Source organism: Chenopodium album, chromosome 17 (genome assembly GCF_948465745.1).
Source record: "Chenopodium album chromosome 17, dcCheAlbu1.1, whole genome shotgun sequence".
Lineage (NCBI taxonomy): Eukaryota > Viridiplantae > Streptophyta > Magnoliopsida > Caryophyllales > Amaranthaceae > Chenopodium > Chenopodium album.
The window spans coordinates 1129486-1148693 of record NC_137850.1 but is presented as its reverse complement, the minus strand read 5'-3'; the positions used below and the strand labels follow the sequence as shown (position 1 = coordinate 1148693).

Below are 19208 nucleotides of genomic sequence, written 5' to 3'. Positions count from 1 at the left end.
TTATTCCACTACGTGACACTTTCCTTCATTTTCATCTCATTCATATGTCGTTTTAATACATTATTCCTTACACATTAAAAATTTGATGACCGAAAACTTATCCACTAATCTATGTTACAGTTAGATTAAATGATTATATTTACAAAATATGACCTGCATGAAGAAAAAAAAAAGGTTAAGAATGATTATATTCCAAAACTAGTGTGTTAATTGTGCATAGAGTTAAAACTTTGGTTAAAAATGTGGTGTCATTTGCTAAAAGAAACTATTAATAATATGCATGTATACAATATTGTTAAAATTCTCTAGATCCAACAAAAAGAAAATTTTAAAAAGTGCAAAAATTAGGTAATAGCTTAAACTGCAACATTCCACTTTGTCTTACAAAAAGACTCCCTCTGACAAAAACTCATCATTTTATATAGCTAACTTCTTTCCCTCAAATTTAACCATTATTCATGTAATAAGCTATATATTGTTTCAATTCTTTGGGTTGTAACACTTTGCTGTTTTATAGGTATTAAATAAATGCACTTTCTTTACTACTAAAACTCAACATTTTGGGTCTTAATTAGTAAATATATTTCAGTGTACAATATGATCATCAACTATTGTTTGCTATGGCTGCTGGCTGCAAGCACCAGGTTTAATCCGGCCGCTGCACGGAACAGCCTAAGCCCGGAAATAATGGCAGAGCAAAGGGCGGATTTCGTCGAGAGGCTTCCAGGGCAGCCAAAGGTGAGTTTTAAGCAGTATGCAGGGTATGTGACAGTGAATGCAAGTCTTGGGAAGGCACTCTTTTATTGGTTTTTTGAAGCTGCAGAAAAGCCTCAAAATAAGCCTTTGCTTCTTTGGCTCAATGGAGGTACTATTTCATTTGTCACACTTGTTATTACATAGTATATTGTACCACGTATATCATATAATTATATTATCATAATATGTAGTACTCGTATATGTATATTAGAAGTATAAATGTTTTTTTGTCATAAAAATCTTGCCTTATAATGTTTGTTACAGAAACTTTAGCAATTTAATTACTCTCATTGTCCCAAAATAAAAAGGATCTTTTTCAAAAGATATGTCAAAATAATTCGATGTTTCTAAGTTTAGTTTTCTTCGTTAATGACACACAATAGTACATTAGTACTATACAATTGATTTGTATATTATCATGGTAGATAATTAACAAGAATTGTAAGACTTGAGATAGTGAAGAATGATAGTAGATTAATAAGCCATCTAATTCATTGCCTAAAACAAAAAATACCTAGAGTTGTTTATAAGAAAATTTCCTTTTGGCACAAAAATGAAACATCAACATCAGTTTTGGTTGATAATGGGGTGTAACAAGAATACAATATGCATAATCTGATGAGTATAATAATTAGTTAGGTGTTAAGACTTGGCCTCTAGCTGCTTGTTATCATTAAATCTTAGGTCGAGTAGTTAAGCTCCTCTTAACAAATAACTTATATTCAATTAAACCATAAGGAAATTATTATTAGAAAGTTAAATCATAAAATATTTCCTGTGTTCCTATTTGATGACTCTATTCATCACTACTATAATTGATACATATGATTATCCATGTGACATCATGTTGAATTTTTCTCGATGTTTTGTTTCATTACATAATAATTTTTTTAATAGGATTTTTAAAATATGTATTAGATGATGTAAATTAAAAATTATGTGCATTGTTAAAAAAGTGAAAAACAAACAAGAATAACAAGAAAAAGAGAAGGTACTAAATGAACAAACTAATGTAACAAATTTTGTAACAGATTAACATCAATTTTCAATTTTTTAAGTTGTTCCTTAAATTGCATGAAATATACAGGGCCAGGATGCTCTTCAATTGGGTATGGAGAAGCAGAAGAGTTGGGCCCTTTCTCTCCTCAAAAAGGCAGCAAACCCAAACTAAAGCTCAATAAGTACTCTTGGAATAAAGGTTAATAATCTTGTGTACATTTACTCTTGTTGAAATTCTAGGGGAGGGATTTTAAAAAGGTTATTTTTCACAAAATCGCGGAAAATGTCATGTTATATGCACTATTCGAGATATAAAATGTTTTTTTGTAGCATTTTTCATTAATACATTGTAACTCTTACATGAAGTTTTTGGTATTTTCAGCTGCCAATCTTTTGTTTCTGGAATCTCCTGTTGGTGTTGGATTTTCTTACAGTAATACTAGCAGTGACATAAGTGAACTTGGTGACACCATCGCAGGTAATCATCCTTCAATCTTTTCTAAGTTAATCTTGTACTCTCTTTGCGCGAATACTAGAAATAACAGACGAACAGTTACATTGTCTTAACCCTTCATAATGTTACAACTTTTCCCGGACTAATAGAGTAATTATATTGGTATCAATTTTATGTTTCTGATTGTAGTTTTGTTTTTTTACCTTGATCATGATCAACAGCTAAGGATGCATACAACTTTCTATTCAGTTGGTACAAAAGATTTCCACAGTTTAAGTCCCATGATTTTTACCTTTCTGGGGAGAGTTATGCAGGTAAATACATACCCACTTCACTCTATTTTTAAGCATATTTATTTTCATCAGTTATTATTTGAAACATTGTACTATACTCTATGATAAGTTGGTTTTTCTTATTTTCTTATCCTACTCCATACTTATAAGGTCATTATGTTCCACAACTTGCTAAGCTCATACTCGACGACAATAAGATTGCTTCTAAGGAAGATCAGATCAAACTGAAAGGTTTCATGGTAAACATTCGGCAACCCTACTATAATAATCTCATTTTGTTGAATCATTCTTTTAAATTGTTTGCTAAGAAAATCAATTGTATTGTAGACTCCTAGTACACAAGTTATTTTTTTTGAAGTTGAAATATGAATGCATATTAATGTCAATGGAGGTCTACTTATAATGTACAGTGACATTCTTCAGATTGGAAATGCACTGTTAGACGACGAAACTGATCAGAAAGGGATGGTTGAGTACGCATGGGATCATGCTGTGATATCGGACCGTGTTTACAATGATCTGAAGAAAAACTGTGATTTCAGTAAGAAAAATTTGACTACAGAGTGCAACAATGCCCTGACTCAATACTTTGCTGACTATAGACTGATAGATATATACAACTTGTATGCTCCAATATGTATCGAAAACCAGACTAAAACTCACAGAAGGAATACTCAGCCTCCTGTCATTGATGGTGTTTCTCCTCGACTGTTCTCCAGATTTGTAAGCCATTAATCCCTTGTTTCTGTTCAGTCACAGGCCCTGTCGCGACAAACTGTTTTATAGCTAGGACTTGCTGTTCTGTTGTAGGAAGGGTGGCTCAAAAGACCGTCAGCAGGGTATGATCCATGTGCATCAGACTACACAGATGCTTATATGAATAGACCGGATGTCCAAACTGCCTTACATGCCAATGTTACGAAACTTCCATATCCATGGACTCACTGCAAGTAAGTCTTAGTAGCACACTAGCTCATACAGTAGGTAGTAACACTGATATACATATATACATATATATATATATATATATATATATAACTGTGACACGCTGAGATTTGAACCCGTGACCTTTGTGTTAGGCTGGCTCTTGATACCATTTATAGGACCAACTCAACCAAACGTTTAAGCTGATGGTTAAGGCCTAAAAATATGTTTTACACTCTATCAAACTGCTTAAGGCCTAAAGCTGCTAATTTAATTTAGTACGTGTTGGTTGTATTATTTATGGTTTTGCAGTAACAATATTACTTCTTGGAGTGACTCGCCATCCTCGATACTTCCTACTATAAAAGAGCTTATAGCCAAGGGTCTTCGCATTTGGATATTCAGGTGATTTACTTCCCTCATGCTCGCGAAACCTCACTTCTTGTATGTATCACAAACAACTGATCACGATTGTATTGTTATTGTCAGTGGAGATAATGATGGGAGGATTCCGGTAACATCAACTAGGTACACTCTTAGAAAACTCCGGTTGAAAACAGTTCAAGAATGGACTGCATGGTATACCAGCTCACAGGTAATACATGTAACATGTTATTGTTACATGACCTATATAATTGTATACATATTTATACCAAAGCATTAATGTTTGAAGTCATAGTATAATTCTGAAAGGTGTGTATCTTATAATAGGTTGGAGGATGGACAATACAATACGAAGGATTGATGTTTGTGACGGTAAGAGGTGCAGGGCATCAAGTTCCGACGACTAAGCCAAGACAAGCTCTGCAGTTGATCAAGCACTTCTTAGCTGGTAAAAAACTACCAGATGCACCACCTTCATGATGAATTGTTGATGATGATATACAACCATTTTATTTGCCATAAGTTTAGCAAATTATAGTCTTTTTGTTTTGTATTAAGCTTTTAAGAGTTACAATTTTAGCACCAAATGTGAGAGTTTGATCGAATACGTGTAATCATTGTATTGTAGAGATTACATTTGATTTGTAGAGCATTCTTTGATAGAAATGTACTTCAGATATTTGATAACTTAAAGGAATTAATATCTTTAGAACTTTATAAGGTGTCTATCTTATAAAATTTGGCATTATTTTATTGATAATTAGGAGTCACAAAAAGTCAACTTACCCGTGTATCTTATAAAATTTGGCATTATTTTATTGATAATTAGGAGTCACAAAAAGTCAACTTACCTCGTGTTTAAGTGGGTCATACCTAAGACGAGCCAAGAAATAGTTGTGGCATATCAGACTCATGCAAATCATCAAGTAATCAGGCCACCTAATAATTTAGATTAATTGGGAAAATATAAGCGAGCCAAAACGCAGGTCAATCTATTGTGTTTGTATTAAATTTTGAAAACGAAATTCATAAATTTCATGACCCACTAGAATGCCTCTCGTGTCATGTTTTATAATGTGAGAACTCTGAGTCGACATTCGTATCATGTCTAACCGGCCCTCGTCCCGGTCCGGCCCATTTCTAGCAATAGTGAACTAATAATAAAACAGAAAAAATAAAGCGCAGAAGATAATACTCAAGTAGATGAAACATTAAAACCATAGAAAAACTGAAGATTGAAGAAGAAGAGGAGAGAGAGAGATAAAAATGGCGAAGACGAAGAAGCAATTACTATCATCAGCACCATGGAGAGAAGAAGAAAATCCCTCTGATAAATTCAAAGATGCAAAGCTCAAAGTCACCAATCAACCTGGTAGTACTCCTACTATGCATGTTCCTGGTAAAAAGAAGAATTCTCTCTCCTCCAACAATGGCGCTGATGATGATGATGATTCTCTCTCCGATATTGACCCCCAACTTCGTTACAGTTTCCAGCGCAACTATCAGGTTTTGTGCTTTTCTCTTTTTTTCGATTTTTGTGGGATTTTTCTTTGAAGTTTAATTTGTGATTTTGGAGTGTAATTTAGCTCTATTTTGACGAATTACAAAATGGGGTCGTTTTTTTTTTCTTTTTTTTTTTTTTTTTTTGAATTCTTATTGAATTTCTGGAATTAGGTTTTGGAATTGTGGTTTTGGAGTGTAATTCAATTCTGTTTCAGTATGCTTTCCTTTCTTCTGTGTTGAAATTCAGTAGCTAGGGTTTTGAAATTAGAAAATTACTATTAAGTATCAAATTTTGGTTGGATTATTCAAATTGAGGGGTCAGATGATTAAAAATGGAGTTGAAGTATTGGGTTTTCCACCCTTGACATAGTGGAAAAGAGTTTTGGAATCATGGGATGATGATGAGATTCATGGTTTTATTCTGATTGTACTTGTTTGAATGTGTGATGCCTAGGATGTTCGTTCTGTATTCGAGTGTACTTGCTTGTAGCTTTACCTGCCATCCCAGGACTCGGGTTGGCATAAATTATTGAAATTTCATAGGATGATTTCACTAGATTTTACTGAGTATCAAATGTTGGAGTAAGGTGTCCAATTAATATTGTTCTGGAATGCAGGAGTGTGTTATTTTAAGATTCTCGTGTTTCTGTACCCGGTCTCACAACTAAGTTGATGAATGTCATCTGGGAAATTCTTTAGATGGTATATAGTTTTGGAAAGGTGCCCTATTCACAATAATTATAACTCTGGCGTGCAAGTGGATTGTGATAACTATTGACTAGGGTTCTTGAGACTGGAGTTACTCTATTAATACTAGGTATCTCTTTCTTCCTATATGTAATAACTGTTGACAAGGGTGATTCTGTACTAAGTGTTCCTAAAGTTCTTCAACAAAATAGGATATTATATCTTTGAGGCATGGCTTATCATGGATGAAGTACCTTTTCTGTTCTTGTTTTTCTCTTGAAGTTCAAGAAAGAGAGCTTTGAAAGAGAAAGAAATGACACTGAAGATGTTTATACTTCGTATTATGATTATGCACACTCTTTCGGATTAATTGCCTTTTCTATTCTTCTTTTTCTTTTGAAGTTTAAGAAAGAGAGCTTTGAAAGAGAAAGCAATGACTCTGAAAATGTCTCATATTGGCTTATGACTATTCGCACTCTTCAGGATTCTATGAATCAGACTTACTATTTGAAGATAAAGGACCCTAAAAAAGCTTGGTTGGCATGAGGGTCACTGCTACTCAGGCCTAAACAGCTTGTACATTGAGCTCTTTACTTTTGAAGATTACCCTTTGGGCTATATTGTGATTTTGGATCTCCATATTAAGCCTTAATGTAGATAAGGTCCCAGAAGCTATTGATTATTAGTACTTGTAGAAACTATTTATTTAAAGGGTGGACATACACATACCGCATACAAATATTCATCTTTATTATTTTTAGGAAATTATATGGGGGTTGTTGAATCTTTGGACGGAAGAGGAAACTATTCCTTTTATTCCTCAGTTAATGTAGATCTTGGATATAATTCATTCTCATCCTTCACTTCTGATGTTGGTTATTCACTGTGTATTTTGTTTTTATGGAGGCCATTATATTAATAATAGTGGGTTTCACTGCTTTTCATCTGCCTTAAAAGCTGGAATCTTATCAACTCTAGAGAAAATTATGTAGCACAACTTTAAAGTATCTGAAATATTATTCCAAAAGTTTTATTTTCCTGCTAATTCTGCAAAAATCAAGGGCTGCTTGTTCTAAATATTGTTTGCTTGAAGGTTAAAGCGGTTTTTTTAAAAGTTAAATAACTCCTATGCTTTTTGTCTTCTGTAATGTTCCACCTTTTTTGCCCCTGGTATCTTTTTTGGCAAGTTTATAGCTTTTTTAAGGAACTAAAATCCAAAATTAAGTACGTTTGGGTGATTGGGGGTCAAAACTCTGGAGTACTAGCTGTATTTCTCTTAAATTTACTTCTATGAGGTCTGTATGAGTATATGTATTATGTTGATCTTCTTTTGATAGTTTTCATTTTGGTTATATAATGCTTACTCTTATATGTGGATCTAATTGCAGTTTCTTCAGCGGGTGTTTAGCATTGACACCCTTGTCAAACCCCTCCCTCCAGTGATGGCGTATAATGTTTCTCGCAACTTGAGCTTCTTCACTCGTATTTTCACTCAATTTTTTGGTAATACGAACTTCTATGGTTTGCTTTTCCCTCTGTGCTAAAGTTTAGCTGGGTAGGAAAGAAAGTGCATATGTCTCAGCCCCTCAGAAGTCAGAATTGTTCCTGAACCCAAATTGTGTGGAAAGATCATAGGCTTTTTATGTTTGCTGCCATGATATTTAATTTAACTCCTCTAAGTGCAATTTGATCCATATGGTCCTTATCACTTATCAGCCATGTCAGGTTTACTTACATTCTTTGATCCTTGTTTGCTGATTGTTATCATGTAGAGCCTCTCATCTCACATTTGTCAAAAAGGAAAAGCTGGAAATCATATGTGATAATGGGTGCCTCTTTTTCACGAACCGCTGCTTTATTTGAGTGTCTGGCTGTCATGTTGGTTCCCGATTACTACTTTCACTTTAATTCTCTCACCTCTTTGTTATAACTGCATTAGTGAATTAATCAAAATATTGCATCATATCTTTTGATTTGGCTTATATCTGAATCTGATTAATGCACTTAATAGGAGACTTAATAGATTGTCTTGACATCTTAGTATACGAGTGAATTACACAAAAAAAAAAAAAAAAAAAAAAAAAAAAAAAAAAAAAATATATATATATATATAAAATAATAATAATAAGTGTCTTCTCCTTCTGTGCCTATGCCTCAGGCTAGAAGCTATGAAGTTGACCACTCTATGGAATGTTGTTGGGCACATATTAGCCACTTCTGCATAGATAGTTTTGTCATAGTTATAAGTGAAGAATCATTCTTCTTTTCACCCTTTTGTAATCTTTGCGGGATCATCCAAAACAATCACTCTTCTTTTCACCCATTATATACAGCAGGTTTGTAAACAAACCTCCTGATGGTGATGATTGTGGTTTTGTCCTTTTGTTTGAGAAGTGGGTCACTATCAAAAAGTGATGAAAAAAGGGGTAAAAGATTAAGTCATGAGGGAGATCTAGAATTGTGAAAATCCAAAATGCTAATATCATATAGTCAATAGTCTACTCATCTAGTGAACTTCTAGCTGAAGCACTTCCTGTCTTGGTCCATTATAACTTTTGGCTGCTCTGCATTTTCGTCTATGTTATTCTGCTCTGAAGCCTTTTGAGGTCTGGGGTGGAATTTTCAATCTTCTCTGAATCCTGACCATTTCATATTGCAGAACCCTTCACACTATTGAATATGAAAATAAAACGCTTAGGTCCTAAAAAAACTGTAAATCTAATTATTGACTTTTGCCTTAAACAGATCCAGAAGGCATCTCAAATGCTCAAAAATCGCTTGGACTTGGACAAGAAGAGAAGGTTCGACGTGTTCGTTAACCAGAAGAAATGCATGTGTATAGCATGTTTTTTGCACGAATTCCTTTTTATTGTCACTTAAGCATGCTTTCTTAGTTGCTTAACAAATGGAGGGAGGTGTGGATGATATATTGTTACATTATATCTTGTGCTGAATTCCATTTTTATTAAATCTTAATGTTGAGAAGATCTTATTTTGATCTTTCTGTTCATCTTGTATACTAGTATTAAGTTCACCCTAGTTTCAAGCATTCTGTTCACCCTATCACCAGCAAGGCATCTGCAAGCCAAATTATAAACAATATCTTCAAAAACACTGTCAACAGGCTTACAGTTCCCTGTAAACATTACAGCATTCCTTTGAATCCAAATACTGTGCACTACTTCTGTCACACATCAGGAGTTAGCATTAACTTTCTTGCAGTGCTTGATTGCCCACAAAACCTCCTGATTAAATTGTTGGATTTTGGCTTCCTGCAATCAAATAGCTGCAACACATTGCACCATTGCACCAGATTATCTGAGAATAGGGACATTGGAAGAAAAAGGTGCTGCACATTCTCACTGCCACGAAGACAAAGCAAGCAAATAGGGTCACAGGATCTTTTGTAAACAGCTTTTACCAAAGAGCTAACCACAGGGAGGAAACACTCTTAAGAGAGGCTTTATTGTTACAAATCAATCTCTCCATCAACTTTTGGCATTTAAGGCTTGAGCTGATTATCTAACTTCTTGATTTACAAAAACAATTCTTGACCTTCTATTATGATTTGTACATGAAGAAAAACAATACTTTGACATTTTGTTGGATTCATCTCATTATATATTTTAATATTATCGAATCTTTATTCAAATAAAATAAGTTAAGTTCATACTTGTGAAAAATAATACGAAGTATAAGTTTGGATAAAATAATTTCATATAACATTTTTTTTTTTTTGGAAGAACAGTAGTAAGGACTTTCATTAATTTAGATCATTTTTTTAAAAAAAAAAAGACAACTAGTACGGTCTTATATACGTAGTAATTCAAATCACATTCCACAAGAGTATCATTTGAATTCGGAAATGAACCAATACAAACTTACGGGTTATTAAATGAGTAAGGTCTTAATGAAAAGGACTACATAGTACTCCCTTCGTCCCTTTATTAAATGCCTATTTCTCATTTTGCACGGAAATTAAGAAAGTTAAAGATTTCTTAAAACTAATAATTAGGAGTATAAATATGCATGTGGGGTTAGAGAGAGATAGAGAGAAAGAAAAAGTAGTTGAGAATAAGGAGAGGGAAAGTATTGTTATTAAAGTACAAAAAAGAAAAAGGGTGACAAATCATAAAAAAAAAAGAATAATATTGTAAAAAAGTACAACCTATAAATAAAAACATGCACTTAATTTTGGTCATCTCAAAAAAAAAAATACAGGCATATAATAAAGGGACGGGAAAAGTATTATTATTACGAGATTTCATACTAATCCATTTCAAATTAAGGAACCAAACACCCTTTAAGAGAAACAACTCACAAGTCACAATACAGTTGCACTGAACAGAGTGAACACCTTCAACATTTGTAATAGTCTCTCTCTTCTGCTCCGCCGTGTTGCTCCACCATTGCTTCACCGTAGATCGTCGACAAAATCGGTAACTCCGTGAACTCTGCTCAAACTATTATTACTTTATTTTACTTTCAAGATTCTCAATAATGTGGAAATTCAGAAGAGGATTTTATCTATTAAAATTATCGTATGAGTTGAGCTTGGGTGTTCGTGTTAATTCTATTAATCTGGGCAAAACCCAAGTTCCTAAATTTGCAACTAGTATTTCTGAAAATCTCATATACCCTTTTGGTTTAAATTCCCAAATTCAGTTTTTTTGCTCTGATACATCGAATTGCTTGAACCTAGAATCGAATTCGACTGATTTAATTTGTGAAAAAAATGGTGAAAATGGTTGTGGCAATGATGAAGATGATGGGTTTAGTGGGGATGATGATGATGAGATTGAAACTGTGAAAATGGGTTTTATAGATGAGAAACTTAAACATGATTTAGGGGTTGTTTTGGAAATCTTGAGGGGCAGTGTAAGCAAGAGTGACCCGTCTCAGGGCGAGGTTTCGTGTGATAAGCCGAGGGTATTCGGTGGGACGGAAGTTACTAACAAGCTCAATCAATGTGGGGTTTCACTCACTTCGGAGCTGGTGGTGGAGGTACTTTCTAGAACTAGGAATGATTGGGAGGTGGCAATCATGTTCTTCCTATGGGCCGGGAAGCAGCCGGGGTATGTGCATTCGGTTAGAGAGTATCATTCGATTATATCAATCTTGGCGAAGAGGAGGAAGTTTGATACTGCCTGGTCTTTGATTGATGAGATGAGGAAGGGTGGTATTGTGAATCCTAACACTCTACTTATAATGATTAGAAGGTATTCTGCTGCTCATGATGTTGTGAATTCTATAAACACTTTCCATGCTTTTAAGAAGTTTGGTTTTTGCATTGGGATGGACGAATTTCAGAAGCTACTTTCTGCTCTTACTCGATACAAGAATGTGCAGGAAGCTGAGCAGTTGCTTTTTAGTAATAAAAACACATATGAATTCAATACCAAGAGTTTTAACATCATCCTGAATGGCTGGTGCAATATTGTGGGTAGTCCGCGTGAGGCTAATAGATTCTGGAGGTTGATGAATGAACTGAGAGTGAAACTTGATGTCATTTCATTTTCGAGTATTATATCTTGCTACTCGAAGTTAAACAGGCTGAGAGAAGTCCTCAAATTGTTTGCCCAGATGAAGGAAATGGGTATTGAACCCGATAGGAAAGCCTATAATTCTGTTTTGCACGCTCTTGCAAAGGAAGGTCGTGCAGCAGAAGCCTTGAATCTTCTGCAAACCATGGAAGATAAGGGCATTGCCCCAAATGCTGTCACTTATAACTCATTGATTAAGCCGTTATGCAGGGCCCGAAGAAGGGATGAAGCGCAGAATGTCTTTAGTGAGATGCTCAGCCGTGGCTTGCAGCCCACTATTCGAACTTTTCATGCATTCTTGCGTATTCAGAGGACCGGAGAAGAGGCGTTCATGTTGTTAGACAAAATGAAAGAGTTGGGTTGTCAGCCAAATAAAGATACTTATCTATTATTAATAAGGAAATTTTGCAGATGGGGTCAGCTTGATAATGTTTTCATCCTGTGGGATCAGATGACCGATAATGGTTTGAATGATGATGCAACTTCACATATAGCTTTGATCCATGGACTCTTTTTGAATGGAAAGCTAGAAGAAGCACACAAGATATATTCAGAGATGAAGGGGAAAAATTTGCTTCCAGATGCCAAAACAGATGAATTGATCCAGACCTGGTTGTCTAATAAGCAAATGGAAAATTCACCTGTGACGAATTCAGAAGCTAGTTTGGTAACTAATGATCATGTTCCCAGCAAAACCAAAACCATCAAAAAACAATTTGGTCAAGGAACTGGTGCTACAAAGGAGCCTGAATTCAGAAAAGTTATTAAAGAGCGGGGCTATTCTTTTTGGGAGTAATAGATTATGACGCCTAAATTATCAAACTTCTCAGGAGGCATCATTGTTATTACCCTGCAGAGCTGTATTCTGGATTTTTTTTCAGAACTTAAACATCCCCCCATGTAAAATCTCCTCATTGCTGCTGCAATAATTTCATGTCCACTAGTTTAAAGAAATTGCCGCCTACACCAGCAGCTCCTTCATATGTGTTGTTGGCTGAGAACTTTGGGCTTGTTTGCCATCTCATTCTATCTTGTGGACTGTGGTGCTGTCTGAACATATTCTGGTTTGTAGAATTTCTAATTTGTTGGTTTCATGGGCAATTCTCTCTCTCGTTATAGATGGTAGCTACGGGATGAGGAGGAGATTTTGTATTGAGATGGATTGTCTTAGTTTTCTATTGTTTGGAGTGTGTGCCAGCAGCGTTTAGCTTGAGCTTCTGAGGAAAAGCAGTGGTTAGTCTCATCATTTAGTTGTCTGCTACAAGAATTATTGGAAGTCTCCGGGCAGGTAAGAGAATGCGTACATGCAATGTTGCTGGTGTAAGAGATTTGTGCCTAAATGGGAAGCATGAATGGGAAGGCAGATCTGCCAAGGATCCTGTAGGGAATGCAGCACAGTTTGGATATATAAAAGCGGGGGTTGTAGCCTTGTAAGAGATCAGCTGAAACACTGGATTATGCCTGCTAATTAGAGTTTTAAGAACAGATGATCATGTTATAAAATGTAAGACAATTAAGTATTTTGGTACAAGTTTTATGTACTAATATACTATGAATAATACAAAGATGTGCGGATCAAAGGCACCACCAACCCCATTATTCTTCATGCTAAATGATGTATGAACAAACATCCTATTACTGTATACTTTCATATATGGCATGTCGGTGAAAACCTCGTTCATTTATCTTCATGTACAAAACAGTTGAATTACCATCATTTTAAAATATAGTGTATTGAATTTCACAGAAGAAAAAATTGTAAATGTTTTTGGTTATTCATATAAAATCCTTGTCATATCTTTCTGAAATATATTCAGTAATAATTTGAATTGTGTTATAGATAATACAATCCGATAATAGAGATGCATATCTCAATTTGATCATAAGTAATTAAGTACATATATCATCAACCAACTCTAACTGGAGAGCACAAACTAATATCTCGGATTGATGCCTTTGCAATATTTTTTTTTTTTTGACAGTGAGTACAAAGAAAATAAACAATCAACTTAAAAAGACCAACAAAGAAACTCCCGAGCACGAGCTTTCCCAGCCAACCAATGCGATGGGGACATCCACGACCTAGGAACCTTTATAATCCTGTAAGCATCAAACAAGGAAAGAAGAGCATGGATATCTTGAATTAACCAACATAAAGAAACATCACTCCTTTGACGGCAGCCTAGAATCAAGCACAGGGTTTCACAGTCCGAGTAAATAAGGATCCTACGATAACCCCTGCCGTAGGCACTACACAAACCCCAAAAGCGGGCCTGGAGTTCTGAATGTAAAGCAGATTAAAAAGCCTATTGCAATTAAAAGGCCTATTGCAGCAATCCTTGTGTGGATTGCAATCGTAGCGTTTTATTCACTTGAAAATGAACTAGTTAGACTTAATAAAAACTTATTGGACCTAAAACTATTTAAGACGAACATAACTTACCCATTAATATTTCTTTTGTTTGCAGTCAAGAGGTAAGTACAATTGGTAGCAGATTCCATGAGGTCAACAACTACATCTAGTAGACTAAGTAGAGATATTCCAATCAATACAGCTCTCAAGTAACCTGATACACGATACAACTAAAGAAAGAAAGGCAACATCGCTCGTTGATCGATACTGCTTGTCACTGGCAGCGAAAACCAATTGGCAGTCTCAGAGCTTGTTTAAGATTTTCAGTGAGATCATCGTAGAAGATGCTTGGACAAGATGAGTAGTACGGAGTAGAAACGAAGCAAAGGAGGCCAAGACAGAATAGATGCGTAGATATGGCACGGAAGTTCATTTGCATACATATGGCAAAAGACATCTGAAGTCTGCCAATTCATTCTCTGACAGACAGAATTCAATTGCTTTAATCAGCATTTTCTGATATGTAAACTAACTTCAGAAAATGGAACTAAAAAGTAGACTTGAAAATTCTTTTTAAAAAGTTAGTAATTCCCAGTCCCTTCATCTTACAATACCATAAGTCCATGATAATAAATTTTCGTAATGCTCAGGATTACCAAGACAATCGAAGAACATAAGTACATTCTTGCCTCAGAGTTGCACCGCAGACATTCTATCATTGCCTCGAAGAACAAAATCCCACGACCCATGAACCAACAAAGACTCCAATGAAAGTGCCCTGAGCTTGTTCACTTCTCTTTGCACAAGGCCTCCTCTGGTGAAATGTTTGAAAATAGTGAATTGAATCCTGTTTTATTTGACAGAATCATATGTTTTCAACAGCATGAACAATCTTAAACAGACAAGAGCTCACCAAACTTTAATCAGCATACTAACTTAAGAAAACGAAACAGTAGAGCAAACTTGAAATTCTATTCAAAAATTACGAGTCTTTATTACAAGAAAATTAAACTAGGGAGCTACATTAAGGTTTGACAGTATCCATAATTTAAAGAAAGGTAGAGTTGTAACTTGAGTAATCTTCATCAAATTGAGAAAGGACAAGTTCACGTACATTATCACCAAATGGAAAAGCATTGGGATCAAAATTGAACGAGGGTAAATGTTGTAGATCAGGAAAAGCAGTGATCTGACCATTTTGTCCGAATTGTACGAGGATATCCCAAGATTCTTCCCACCCAGTGAATAATTTCTTATCCATCGAAGCTGAGTGTCAAAAGGGCATAACAACCAAGGCATTTCACCATCATATTCACCACCATCATCATATTCTTCATCATCATATTCATCATATATTCAGCAACGAACATTATCATCATAAGCATATGCTTCACTACTATTTCGGCGAACAAACACCACTTCAAAATCAGTAGTTCCCATTGCCTTCATCTCACGATAACCACGATGCTAGATTTTGATAATGTTCAAGGGTATCAAGACAAGCAAAGTAAATAAGTATAATCCTGCCTTGGAGTTGAGCAACAGGAATTTCATCATCACCAACACCTCGAAGAACAAAATTCCGTGTCTATGAGGAGCGCTCACGTAGCTAATCGGTAAAGGCAGCGACTGTCGGGATGGGAATCAAGCAAATGAAGATGCGCCTGATTCCGTGAACAAATCCATCTTCACTCACATGACGAGCTAAACTAGCTGTTTTCTTTCTCTTAACTTCATAAAATGCGTTCCTTGCAACAATCGTTTGTTGTAGCCATAGAAGACTCGACCCAAGCAATTCTTATGCCCAAAGACTCCCATGCATTGTGGATTATTGGGCCGAGCTAGATTTGAACCAGCATAGACGTAGTGCCAACGGGTCGAGTCTTCTATGGCTACAACGAAAAAGACTTCTTTCTTACCCAGTCAAGGAACCTCAAAATCTAGTAAAAATTCCGTGACCCATAAACCAACAAAGACTCTTAGGTGACTCTTTGAGCCTTTTAAATCGGTTTTTGAGATTGAAGAAAATCAACAGCTCCCAAAATTCGTAGAATAATCCAAAGTTGTGATTATTGAAATAAAATACAACAAGTTGGAATTATTATTTACATTTTTCCAAAAAAAAATTACAAAAGCTAAGATGCAAAATGTACATAGATGTCCACGTCTAATTTAGAGAGATAGAGAAAAAGAAAAAGTGATTGAGAATTATTGAAGAGATGAAGAGAAAAAGTGTATTATTATATAAAAAAAATTAAAAAACAAAAAGAAAATGGAAGACAAATCATCAAAAAAGGGCATTCTTATAAAAAAAGTCGGCAATTTTCTGTTTATCTCTTTGATTGCTTTAAAACGTCAATGTAGGGGTACTCTAGGTATTTCCATCGTTAAATTGGAGATTCGTTGCTCAATTTACCAATGTGACCTTTTCATAGCCCACGTTGACGATGACTTGGCTGAACACGTAAGCCAATTCCATCGTTGAATCACTTTGCCTCTCGCTACCTTCATTCAACAATGGAAGCTTCCTAGAAACACCACCTCCACCGTTCACCAACACCATGTTCTTGGTCACCCCTACCCTTTGGGGTTAACCATTGCCCTTAATTTCACCTTTTATTCCAAGGGTTTTCGTTTGATTCGGCGGCTGCTGCTGGAGGTGGTGGTGGTGGTGGTGGTGTCGGTTTAACGGAGGAAGATAGTGGTGTTGGTGGTAGCTTCAATGGAGGAAATAAGTGTCAGTGGTAGCTTCAATGGAGCTTCAATGGAGGAAATAAGCGGCATTTACAAATCGCTTGTCTACGTGTCTATATACATATGTCACTTACTCATCACAATCTAACTCCAAATGCTGAGTTGGTGAAATAGATTGACAAACTTAAACAATCAAAGAGATTTAACTAAGCATCCCTCTAAAAAAAGTATGAAGTATTATTTTTAAATAGAAACAGGCTTCTAATTTTGAAGACCAAAAAAGAAAAACAGACTTGTAATAGAGAATCGGAGGGAGTATTATATACTAATAGAGAGATAAAAATCACAATCTTACACATAACTACAAAGAAAGCTAAGTACATACACTATGCAGCTATGGTGAGAAAGCTTGACGAAGACGATTACAATCAACAAGATAAGCAAAACCATACGCCATATTCACAAGAGTACATTCATGAAGCTCATCCGACGACGTCGCAGTAGCATCCGTCGAAAAGAACACCCTAAACCCTCGTACAAACGCCTCTCTAGCAGTCGTCTCACAACACAAATTTGTCATAACTCCACTAATAATCACTTCCTTCACGCCCATCTTCTTCAGCCTCTCTTCTAGTCCCGTGTTTCGGAACGCGCTATATGTATCTTTCTCTACCACCTCCATATCATTGTCACCTTCTTTCTTGTCTTCTCCTATTATTGCCGCCTCGACTACTTCTGTGATGAGGTTTGATTCGGGGGTTCCGTCGACGATGATTTCCCCGCCCCACCACTCGCCTAATACGCCTCCGTCATCGCCGGGTTTGTGGCGGTGGCGCGTGAGTATGACTGGGATTCCCGCGCTTTTACAGAGATTGATGGTGGTTGTTATGGCGGGAATGATGGGTTTTGCTATTGAAGAGAAGTAGTTTTGCATGTCGATTACTAGGAGAACTGAGGTTTTTGGGTCGGGTAATCGTTTTCGGATTTCGTATTTTTTGTAGGGTGAAGTTGAAATTTGAGCTGCCATTTTTATCAATTAGGAGTTGGAAATTAATCGAGATTTTAGATTTGAAATGATATTGTAGTAGGTGATTTCTTTTTGGGTTGAAAAGTTTAAGATGAGTGATGATAAATTGATAATTGAACAACATGTAGAATGTTGTGGAAAGTGGTAAAACTTGTAACGTGGTGCACTTGTATTTGAGTGATAAGTGTCGTTCCTATTTTGAGCCACAACCACAAAGCTTACGTTTGAGATTTGAGTGACACTTGCTATTACTCCGTAAATCTTAATTACAAGTAATATAGTCACGAGTGATCTTGTTAAATTTGCTATATGTAGTGTTTTTCTTTGTATATTATCAAATCTAAAAATTTTACTCTCTCCGTTTCTTTATTTTTGCCCCATTGTTATTTTTTGGGTCAAACTTTAAAAACTTTGACCATAAATTACCGTTAATGTAAAAAGTAATATAGTCACGAGTGATCTTGTTAGATTCGTCTCATTGTATAGTTTATTAATATCACATTTTTATAATTTTTACATACATAACGTTTTAATACGTGTCTTGGAGACTGTACATAGTCAAATGGAGCAATAATATAGAGACAAAGGTAGTATTACTTAAGCAAAACCATGTTTTTGTGGTTTTGTTCACATTTAACCACATCTATCTATTAGCTATTAACAACTAACCTAGGACGACATTAGAACACACCAATTTGAAATCGAGCTCGGAACAAACTAAATCAAATTAAATTAAAATCGTTTAATGGATAATAAAAATTGTGTAATTTATACATCTGGTGATTCATCGATTGTGTCTATTCTTTTTTTTTTTTAGAAAAAGCTGATTAGTGCATTTATTCAGAAGAAGCCAAAATATCAAAAAGTACATACGGAGAGATCTCCGACGGACAATGGTGTTCCCACACTTGCTCAACACCAAAAGGCACTAATCTATTATTTAAAGTTTGTGTAAAATATAGTGATTCTTTGATTTTTCTCTATCCTTTTCTAGAGTTCATGTATTATCAAAACCATTTTATGGAAATGAGGCTTTTGATGAAGAAATAAGATTGAAATGAAAATACAAATAGTTTGTGTAAATATACATAATCTCTTTTTGATTTATTAATTTTTAATCCTCCATTTGAGATTTCATATATTAAAACTATATTATGAAGGGTGAATTTTGACAAACAAAATTGATGTTAAATGTGAAAAGTTTGTGTAATTATATATAATCATCTCTACAATCTATTTAATGATTATAGATCATTTCTCCAACCTTAATTTTAGAGTTCAAATTCTTTGTATTTGGAATGTGAACAAAAATAATGATTTATAACAAATAAACATCTTATCTTGTGTTAGGGTTGGTGAGTGCACCGTAGAAGTAATTAAAGAGGTAGAGATATAAAATAATTAAAAGAAAGATATAAGCCACGGAAAATGAAATTAAGCTCTAACATTTTTTATATGGTTGGTTTGGGTCATTAATGTGTCAAAAGATTTTGGGTTATCATTGGTTCTAGATATATTTTGTTCAATTTCATATGTACTATCTCCGGTTCAATTTAGTCGTAACAAAGGACATGTTTGCAGAATTCAAGAC

General features: G+C 35.1%; 2 protein-coding genes and 2 pseudogenes across 2 annotated transcripts; 3 read left to right on the top strand and 1 right to left on the bottom strand.

Moving 5' to 3' along the window:
* Positions 1 to 597: 597 nt before the first annotated feature.
* On the top strand, positions 598 to 4482 carry LOC145590202 (serine carboxypeptidase-like 34). The gene is made up of 10 exons (XM_081646952.1): positions 598 to 865; positions 1844 to 1954; positions 2138 to 2233; positions 2431 to 2523; positions 2653 to 2741; positions 2926 to 3225; positions 3313 to 3452; positions 3739 to 3831; positions 3916 to 4021; positions 4138 to 4482. Exons 1-10 carry the CDS (start codon positions 598 to 600, stop codon positions 4288 to 4290), a joined length of 1449 nt encoding a protein of 482 aa, XP_081503078.1. The 3' UTR covers positions 4291 to 4482.
* A 526-nt stretch (positions 4483 to 5008) lies between these two features.
* On the top strand, positions 5009 to 8998 carry LOC145589329 (uncharacterized). Its single transcript, XM_081645855.1, has 3 exons — positions 5009 to 5316; positions 7389 to 7503; positions 8746 to 8998. The coding sequence occupies exons 1-3, from the start codon at positions 5077 to 5079 to the stop codon at positions 8817 to 8819; spliced, it is 429 nt and encodes a 142-aa protein (XP_081501981.1). The 5' UTR covers positions 5009 to 5076; the 3' UTR covers positions 8820 to 8998.
* Positions 8999 to 10366: 1368 nt separating this feature from the next.
* LOC145587319 (pentatricopeptide repeat-containing protein At5g15010, mitochondrial pseudogene) lies at positions 10367 to 13118 on the top strand (annotated as a pseudogene).
* A 3623-nt stretch (positions 13119 to 16741) lies between these two features.
* LOC145587318 (nicotinamidase 2 pseudogene) lies at positions 16742 to 17739 on the bottom strand (annotated as a pseudogene).
* Positions 17740 to 19208: the final 1469 nt, after the last annotated feature.